This window comes from Eleginops maclovinus, chromosome 15 (assembly GCF_036324505.1).
Source record: "Eleginops maclovinus isolate JMC-PN-2008 ecotype Puerto Natales chromosome 15, JC_Emac_rtc_rv5, whole genome shotgun sequence".
Taxonomy (NCBI): Eukaryota; Metazoa; Chordata; class Actinopteri; order Perciformes; family Eleginopidae; genus Eleginops; species Eleginops maclovinus.
The window spans coordinates 123,976-134,475 of NC_086363.1; the positions used below are offsets into that span (position 1 = coordinate 123,976).

Here is a 10,500-nt window from a genome sequence, read left to right on the forward strand (position 1 = left end):
AAAATAAAAAAAGAAAAATCCCCAAAAAATATTTAAATTTGAATACATAAATACATTATTTTACCTGCTAATGGATTACTAACATTGTAAATTAATGTTGATAATATATATCATTTTTATTTAATTAAAATGTAAAAATCTGACCCGCCCACCGGGGTCAGAGGCCAGCGCAGCGCAGTTTGATTTAACTGCGAAAATACATTTAATTTCAAAAAGAGCAAGGGACAAGGGACAAGGGACAAGGGACAAGGGACAAGGGACAAGGGACAAGGGACAACAGCATGGATCGTTTTTTAAAAAGAAAAGCCCCACAAGATCCGGACATGGTTGACTGTAACATGGAGCCTCAGCCTGCATGCGAGCCTTCGGCCACCAGCCCTGAGTCTGCATCATGGCTTGTTTGTGTAAGTGTGAGAGCGTGCCTGCGCTCTGCGTGCACGTCGACCTCTCTCTCTCTTCCTCTCTCATTGTGGATTATTGTGTGTGTGTGTGTGTGTGTGTGTGTGTGTGTGTGTGTGTGTGTGTGTGTGTGTGTGTGTGTGTGTGTGTGTGTGTGTGTATGTGTGTGTGTGTGTGTGTGTAGGTGCGCGGATGGAAATAAGGACTATGATCACATTTTTAAACCTGCATCTTTTTCTTATCTTGTTCATTGTATCTCATTGTATTTATTTGTTGTCATGTCTACCCCCTTTATTTTATTTTAACTGCATCCTGCACTTCATTTGAGTTCTGTTGTTGAGTGCTTGCTTACTTCTTGTGGTTTTATGACATTTGTGACTGGTTTATTGTTTTGTGAAGCACTTCTGTGTTTTTAAAGGTGCTGCGAGATAAAGTTCCTATAAAGTTGTTATTATCATTATTGTTATTCACAGTTCGTGTTACACTTTACTGTCCCGTCTAAATAAATAGGACATTTGCATTTATGTTTAGGCTATGCAGTTATGCAGTTATGCAGTTATGCAGTTATGCAGCTATGCAGCTATGCAGTTATGCAGTGTCGTTTTTAACCATATTTTGTTTGAGAAAGGCTGCTTTAGATAACACACACTCTCATAATGTGTGTGTGTGTGTGTGTGTGTGTGTGTGTGTGTGTGTGTGTGTGTGTGTGTGTGTGTGTGTGTGTGTGTGTGTGTGTGTGTGTGTGTGTGTGTGTGTGTGTAAAATGTATAACTTCTGACCAAAATATAAAGACACATCTTCTTAAAGCTGCTTTCATTTCATTTGCATGTTCCTGTTTGGCCACCGGGGGGCAGCAGATCTGCTTCGAAAAATGTTTGACTTGTTTGATCTATTAGTCAAAAGTCTGAAAGACGGGCAGCGTCTGACCGACTCTCATCATACCATATTTAACTTTATCATGAGCTGCAACAGAAAGTGTTACCGGAAGAATCCTACCAATAATAAAGATTCTCACAGAGCTGACCCCTGGTGTACGGACCAAACGTTGGGGAACAGTGTCAGTGTGGGAACCAAACATGTATGTGGTGTTTGTGAACTAAAGAGCGCGGCCTTTTGGGTAAATAATTGAATGTGTGGCATTCAGAATGATAATGATAACAGTGTTAGGGAACAAAAAAGGGGGGGGGGGTGTTCAAATAAAATAAGTGTAGGTTATCAGGGAACTCAAATGTGTGAAGGCTGTTTAGGAAAAATGCGCGTGTGGTAGTCATCAAATGAGATACGTGTGGGATATCGGGGAACTAAAAGGATAATGGTGGTATGTTTAGGTACTTGTGGTGCTTTAGGGAACAATGAGCATTCAGTGTTAGGAAACCAAATGAGTGCAGTATATTGGGGAACATTGACTGTTGGGGAACTAATAAAAGGGACAGGGCATTCGGGAACCAAGTATTGGGAAGTGTGGGAACTTAAGTTAGAGCTTCTCTCCAGCCTTGTTGTTAACGATGAAACCACAGAAGCTGAAGTCGTGTTTTTCTTCACAGATTACTGACTTCCTGTCAGAGTGAGACCTCTTCATTAAACCCATCATCTTTGTGTGGGTACTCCCCACTGTTTAAGGTCTGTGCCTAGTGAATACAAAGGAAGCTGCCTGTGTTAAAACCAACATTTATTCAGTCTACAGATACATTTACTCTAAGTGATGTTACAATCATAGGTTTAAATGTTACACAGATAAAAACAAAAACGCAGGATGGAAGGTCTCAAATAAAAGTCTCTGAGTTTACAGTTTACCTGACCTGTGTCTGGGTTTTGGTACAGAGTCATTCTCTGTTATTCTTTTACTCTCTGAACTGATGAATATTTCTTTATTCATGACGCTGAGGAGAGAGTCTGAGGTCAGTTTGAAAAAACAGCTGGTAAACTTTTCATGTAAACAGATGATTTTTAACTTTTGAAACATTAAACTTTGTGTTCGTCTCCCGGCTGTGAGTTTCCTTCTCAGGTTGATTTCACTTCAGTGAGTCCTGAAGACGTCAGGACAGATTAAAGATGCAGCTGGTTTTTGTGTCTAACGTCAAAGCCCTCGGGTTTGTCTCGTCACGAAGCCGATGCTCATGCTAGTGCTAATGGGGATCCTAATGAAGGGGAAAAAACCTCTATGGAACCTGATGATTTTCAGAGTCCGATTTGGACCTCCAGAGATGTTCCCGGACGTCCTCACATTGTGAAAGACGAGCCATTTTCGCTGGATCCGTCCACGGAGCGGCGGCTGGACACGTAGATCTCGGAGGTGACCCTGGAGAAGCGCCGTGGCCTGATGTACCTCTTCCCCAGGCAACACAGGTCCTGCACAATCCTCCGGAAGTGGTTCCTGAACTTCACCCCAACGAAGGCGTACAGCACGGGGTTCAAGCAGCAGTGCAGGTAGGCCAGGGTCTGAGTCACGGTCTTGGCCGCCTGCAGGACGTCAGCACCTTCGCAGCTCTGCAGCCGGAACATGCTGGCGGTGTCGTACAGCAGCGTGAGGTTGTAGGGCAGTTGGCAGACCACGAACACCGCCACCACGGCCAGCACCACGCGCACCGCCTTGTGGCGCTGGAAATTCCTGGCCCTTAGCAGCTTGCCGACAATGGCGCTGTAGCAGAAGACCATGACGAGCAGCGGCAGGAAGAAGCCCACGGCCAGCTGCATGCTGGGCAGCGCCACCTTGGTGGTATGTGCCTCAGTGGTATACCTGAACCTGAACTCGCAGACGTACTCTGCGCCGGCGGTGCTGTTACTGTGCTTCTCATCAATGAAGGCGTCCCTGCTGTGGGACGGCTGGTACCAGCTGTAGAAGTAGAAGGAGGGCAAAGACAGCAGCCCGGCAAGCGCCCACACGGCGGCGCAGATGAGGCGGCTGTAGGCCAGCGAGCGCAGCCTGAAGCTGCGGCGCACCTGAACGATGGCCACATAGCGGTCGGTGCTGATGCAGGCGAGCAGCAGCATGCCGCTGTACAGGTTCACACTGTAGGAGCCGCGCAGCAGCTTGCACGCCACCGGCCCCATGGACCAGGCCGACAGCTCGTTGTAGACGATGAACGGCAGCGACGCCACGAACAGCAGGTCAGCCACCGCCACGTTCAGCAGGTACACATCCGTCATGGACTTGGTCCTCTTGTAGAGGGCGTAGGTGACAATCACCAGGCTGTTGCCCACCAGGCCCAGAATGCAGATGATGGAGTGAACGTACGGCCCGACAACCAACTGCACACTGTGGTTGTTCTGCGGAGAACATGGGCCGATCAAGTCGTAGTCAAAGTCTGTGTCGTTGTAGTCCAGATACGATTGGTTGGACGTGTCTTCCTGAAAGTTATCCATCTTCTGCTGCTGCTGTGGAGAGACAGAAAAACAGCATCACACTGAGAACGCTACTGCATGTTCATGTTTCCATTTATACACCTGAACATCAGCAACAGAGGACTCTTTAAAGTAGAGACTCTACATACTGATATACACCTGAACATCAGCAGGAGAGGACTCTTTAAAGTAGAGACTCTACATACTGATATACACCTGAACATCAGCAGGAGAGGACTCTTTAAAGTAGAGACTCTACATACTGATATACACCTGAACATCAGCAGGAGAGGACTCTTTAAAGTAGAGACACTATATACTGATATACACCTGAACATCAGCAGGAGAGGACTCTTTAAAGTAGAGACTCTACATACTGATATACACCTGAACATCAGCAGGAGAGGACTCTTTAAAGTAGAGACTCTACATACTGATATACACCTGAACATCAGCAGGAGAGGACTCTTTAAAGTAGAGACTCTACATACTGATATACACCTGAACATCAGCAACAGAGGACTCTTTAAAGTAGAGACTCTACATACTGATATACACCTGAACACCAGCAGGAGAGGACTCTTTAAAGTAGAGACTCTACATACTGATATACACCTGAACATCAGCAGGAGAGGACTCTTTAAAGTAGAGACTCTACATACTGATATACACCTGAACATCAGCAACAGAGGACTCTTTAAAGTAGAGACTCTACATACTGATATACACCTGAACATCAGCAACAGAGGACTCTTTAAAGTAGAGACACTACATACTGATATACACCTGAACATCAGCAACAGAGGACTCTTTAAAGTAGAGACTCTACATACTGATATACACCTGAACATCAGCAGGAGAGGACTCTTTAAAGTAGAGACTCTACATACTGATATACACCTGAACATCAGCAGGAGAGGACTCTTTAAAGTAGAGACTCTACATACTGATATACACCTGAACATCAGCAGGAGAGGACTCTTTAAAGTAGAGACACTACATACTGATATACACCTGAACATCAGCAGGAGAGGACTCTTTAAAGTAGAGACACTACATACTGATATACACCTGAACATCAGCAGGAGAGGACTCTTTAAAGTAGAGACACTACATACTGATATACACCTGAACATCAGCAGGAGAGGACTCTTTAAAGTAGAGACACTACATACTGATATACACCTGAACATCAGCAGGAGAGGACTCTTTAAAGTAGAGACTCTACATACTGATATACACCTGAACATCAGCAGGAGAGGACTCTTTAAAGTAGAGACGCTACATACTGATATACACCTGAACATCAGCAGGAGAGGACTCTTTAAAGTAGAGACGCTACATACTGATATACACCTGAACATCAGCAGGAGAGGACTCTTTAAAGTAGAGACACTACATACTGATATACACCTGAACATCAGCAGGAGAGGACTCTTTAAAGTAGAGACTCTACATACTGATATACACCTGAACATCAGCAGGAGAGGACTCTTTAAAGTAGAGACACTACATACTGATATACACCTGAACATCAGCAGGAGAGGACTCTTTAAAGTAGAGACGCTACATACTGATATACACCTGAACATCAGCAGGAGAGGACTCTTTAAAGTAGAGACTCTACATACTGATATACACCTGAACATCAGCAGGAGAGGACTCTTTAAAGTAGAGACACTACATACTGATATACACCTGAACATCAGCAGGAGAGGACTCTTTAAAGTAGAGACTCTACATACTGATATACACCTGAACATCAGCAGGAGAGGACTCTTTAAAGTAGAGGACTCTTTAAAGTAGAGACTCTACATCCTCAGCTCAGCTTGCTGAAGGTTTCTGAAGCTGCAGCGTTTCCCTTGATGGAGGAGATTTAGGTCGCTGTAGCGCGTCTGCACCTGTCGGCCTCCGTTGGTCACACGGGGATGAATACGTGCCTTGGATGTAAATGATATGTATGTGGAACAGCGCTGCATAAGAGCAGACAGTGTGGTGTTGTGGTCGCTGCAGGACGTCTGTTCTCAGCTGAGACTGACAGCTAGTCTTCATAGAAACCAGGTCATCGAACCCAGATCAGAGGTTTCTCAAGCTTCAGTTTTCAGTGAAAGGAGGATTTAGAAAACAACTGAAATACAACCTGCACCTGCAGACCGGATTTAAACTTCTAAACGTATTTCCTTAATAACAAACGTGCAGCTGAACTTGAGTTATTTTATGCTATGTTATACAGACTGTTGGATTTTCAGACCGAGTTTATATTTGCCTTTTCTAATCAGACATATTTTTCTTGCTATGAAACATTTTCTGTTTGACTTCCAGATAAAAATTCCCGAAAGATAAAGAAATATAGGTTGTTAAACCCAAAGGTCTGCAGATCTAGATCGATGTTCAAACGGTGTAATGCTAACTTAATATTTATATATCCTCACTGATTTAGTTTAATAAACTGTAGTGAATAATCTCCTCCAACAGCAGAGAACTGTTCGGATCATCGTGCTTTTACATCTCTGTTTAACATGAATGTTTTAGGACTGGATTTTTCTCCTCGATAATATTTAGATTATTGTAGATAAATGTATTCAAATCTAAACATTTACTCTTATTAATAAATACCTAACGGAGAGGGTAGATATAGGATAGAAATATACACGTATTCATTATGAAGGTGTTTGTTTACGAGCCTGATCCCAGGAACTAAGGACTTTCCATCATAGGTCAAACTTTAATTTTATTATCAAGAGAAATGATTGAAATACTAACATCTCTGTAGTTCAGAGGGAAAGCTTTTCGTTTATTAAAAATTCCAACATCAAACCTTTATGGATGCACTGCGATCCCATTGGACTGGAAAACATCGGAATACATTTTTATTTAAATTGAAATAAATGTTAAAGGGACACAAAGAGGACTTGTGTTCAGACAGCTCTGTGTCTCAGACTGCCTGTGCTGCAGCTCCTCTTTTCACCCTCCGTCTGAAACCAGAGCAGTCTGCTCTGATTGGTTAGCTGGCCAGCTCTGTTGTGATTGGTCAACCGCTTAGAGATGTCCCGCCCTTAGCGTATCACATACAATGTGTTGGAGTGCTGGCCAATAGGAACTTGAGTGTTCCATAGTGATGTCACTCTGTTCTAAACTCTGAATCTGTCCTTCAGTCTGTATGTTTTCTAAGCATTGCTCAGACTCCTGCAGATAAACGCTGATGTTTACCGACAGCGGACTGTTCCGGAATCACAGTTCCCGCTCTGCACTTCTGCCCCCCGCACGGTTTGTCCTCTCGACTTCCTGTATTTCAAATGTCAAACAGACTTCAGTTTCGGAAACGCAGATCTGTCTTTATTTGGATTCTGTGCAGATATAGTTATGCGTTCTGTGTGTTTACCAACTTCCTATAAATCACACTTCCTTTTACATTTGTATTTACTCCGCTGCTGTGGACACACTTTCATACCGACACTAAACCTTCAGCCTTCAGCGGAATGTGTTTACCCTCTGACTAACATCCTCCAAACCAGACGATGTTTATGGGTTACGGCATTTTTCACACTTTTGGCGTCACCTTGTTTTTTGAACCAGCATAGGAGCTCAGAACAACCAATCCCTGAACAGTGACCGAAAGGGTCACATTATCTCGAAGTGAAAAGACAAACTGCAACAGGGTTAAAGTGTAAAATACAGACACGCACAGCATAGTACTAGCGGCCTGTCAATCACAGGAAGCCCCGCCCGAAAGAATACGCTGTTTTATCATATATATTCCTTTAAATCACAACTAGATTCAAGATTCAAGATTCAAGAAGCTTTATTTATCCCGAGGGAAATAGAGGAATTAACCAACTGTCCTACTGCTGTGTTGAAGAACACTGGAACCTCGAGGCTGGAACATGAACTCTTCAATGTATACTGAGTTAATACATCAGGAGAGGAGCAGGAACATTTCCTCATAGACTTCTATACAATCTGAGGGAATACATCAGGAGAGGAGCAGGAACATTTCCTCATAGACTTCTATACAATCTGAGGTAATACATCAGGAGAGGAGCAGGAACATTTCCTCATAGACTTCTATACAATCTGAGGGAATACATCAGGAGAGAGGAGCAGGAACATTTCCTCATAGACTTCTATACAATCTGAGGGAATACATCAGGAGAGGAGCAGGAACATTTCCTCATAGACTTCTATACAATCTGAGGGAATACATCAGGAGAGGAGCAGGAACATTTCCTCATAGACTTCTATACAATCTGAAGTAATAAATCCAGAGAGGAGCAGGAACACTTCCTCATAGACTTCTATACAATCTGAAGTAATACATCAGGAGAGGAGCAGGAACATTTCCTCATAGACTTCTATACAATCTGAAGTAATACATCAGGAGAGCAGCAGGAACATTTCCTCATAGACTTCTATACAATCTGAAGTAATACATCAGGAGAGGAGCAGGAACATTTCCTCATAGACTTCTATACAATCTGAGGGAATACATCAGGAGAGGAGCAGGAACATTTCCTCATAGACTTCTATACAATCTGAGGGAATAAATCCAGAGAGGAGCAGGAACATTTCCTCATAGACTTCTATACAATCTGAGGGAATAAATCCAGAGAGGAGCAGGAACATTTCCTCATAGACTTCTATACAATCTGAAGTAATAAATCAGGAGAGGAGCAGGAACACTTCCTCATAGACTTCTATACAATCTGAGGTAATAAATCCAGAGAGGAGCAGGAACATTTCCTCATAGACTTCTATACAATCTGAAGTAATACATCAGGAGAGGAGCAGGAACATTTCCTCATAGACTTCTATACAATCTGAGGGAATACATCAGGAGAGGAGCAGGAACATTTCCTCATAGACTTCTATACAATCTGAGGGAATAAATCCAGAGAGGAGCAGGAACATTTCCTCATAGACTTCTATACAATCTGAAGTAATAAATCAGGAGAGGAGCAGGAACACTTCCTCATAGACTTCTATACAATCTGAGGTAATAAATCCAGAGAGGAGCAGGAACATTTCCTCATAGACTTCTATACAATCTGAAGTAATAAATCAGGAGAGGAGCAGGAACACTTCCTCATAGACTTCTATACAATCTGAGGGAATAAATCCAGAGAGGAGCAGGAACATTTCCTCATAGACTTCTATACAATCTGAAGTAATAAATCAGGAGAGGAGCAGGAACATTTCCTCATAGACTTCTATACAATCTGAGGTAATACATCAGGAGAGGAGCAGGAACATTTCCTCATAGACTTCTATACAATCTGAGGTAATACATCAGGAGAGGAGCAGGAACATTTCCTCATAGACTTCTATACAATCTGAAGTAATACATCAGGAGAGGAGCAGGAACATTTCCTCATAGACTTCTATACAATCTGAAGTAATACATCAGGAGAGGAGCAGGAACATTTCCTCATAGACTTCTATACAATCTGAAGTAATAAATCAGGAGAGGAGCAGGAACATTTCCTCATAGACTTCTATACAATCTGAAGTAATACATCAGGAGAGGAGCAGGAACATTTCCTCATAGACTTCTATACAATCTGAGGGAATAAATCAGGAGAGGAGCAGGAACATTTCCTCATAGACTTCTATACAATCTGAGGTAATACATCAGGAGAGGAGCAGGAACATTTCCTCATAGACTTCTATACAATCTGAGGTAATACATCAGGAGAGGAGCAGGAACATTTCCTCATAGACTTCTATACAATCTGAAGTAATACATCAGGAGAGGAGCAGGAACATTTCCTCATAGACTTCTATACAATCTGAGGTAATACATCAGGAGAGGAGCAGGAACATTTCCTCATAGACTTCTATACAATCTGAGGTAATTGTTCCAAGAATTTTTCAGAAGTTGCAAGATTTTCTCGGTTCTTCACTTTTTTTTTGTTGCGATGATCAAGGTGATATAATTCCCACCCTCGTATGTCTTTCATGTCTTTATAATACAATGTGCATGTTGTATTATAAGTTGCTGTGAGTGCTAATAACTGACAAACTGATTACAGCATCTGCAGATCTCTGAATCTAACCCTGTTGAGCGTTGTTCTTGAACTCTTTAACACCTTTTTTACAGATGATTTGAGTCTTGAACAGCGATATAAACAGACGTTAAATCAGCGTTATTTGACATTCAACTCGGTGATCCAACCATACAGACTCTGTGAGTATATATGTGTATTATATACAGTATGCATTATATATATATACAGTTTATATATCCAACACAGTCCGTACGGTTGGATCCCCGAGTTGAACGTAAAATAATATTATCATATGAATAAAAGCAGAACTCACGGTTCAGCTGCTGCTGTTCCAATCGACATCAAGCACACTGCTGAGAGAAGGAAATACTGTGTGTGAGAGAGAGAGTGAGAGAGAGGGGGAGAGAGAGAGAGAGAGAGAGAGAGACAGAGAGACAGAGACAGAGAGAGAGAGGAAGACATTTCTGCAGCATGATTTATGGCAGAATATTTCAGGAGGAGCTTCAGGTCTCGATAGTCGTTGGCTTGCTCAACACATAACACTTGAACACGTCTATGAAACCAGAGCTTCAGAGGGAGCGTGTCGTGGCTTCAGAATAACATTTGTTAAATCACAATACAGTTTTAATCGTCCACAAATCTACATTCAGGGTTGCATTAATGACACATTTCAGTTACTAAAGTCTCCCGGCGCCTCCGTCCGTTACTCGCAGCTTCACCCCCTGCCTCACTGTGAACATGGTTTCAGATTCAA

At 42.6% G+C, this 10,500-nt stretch overlaps 1 protein-coding gene across 2 annotated transcripts; it reads right to left on the minus strand.

Moving 5' to 3' along the window:
* Positions 1-2,050: 2,050 nt before the first annotated feature.
* Positions 2,051-10,302, minus strand: ccr6a (chemokine (C-C motif) receptor 6a). Of its 2 annotated transcripts, none has more exons than XM_063901963.1 (2): positions 10,060-10,302; positions 2,051-3,771 (listed from the first exon to the last, which is right to left on the minus strand). In XM_063901963.1, exon 2 carries the CDS (start codon positions 3,760-3,762, stop codon positions 2,620-2,622), a length of 1,143 nt encoding a protein of 380 aa, XP_063758033.1. In that variant the 5' UTR covers positions 3,763-3,771; positions 10,060-10,302; the 3' UTR covers positions 2,051-2,619. The 2 variants fall into 2 exon arrangements, with proteins under 2 accessions (XP_063758033.1, XP_063758032.1); XM_063901962.1 differs by having other exon boundaries at positions 2,051-3,774.
* Between the last annotated feature and the right edge of the window lie 198 nt (positions 10,303-10,500).

Coding starts and splice junctions, on each gene's coding strand:
- ccr6a (XM_063901963.1), bottom strand. CDS start 3,762: ATGGATAACTTTCAGGAAGACACGTCCAACCAATCGTATCTGGACTAC.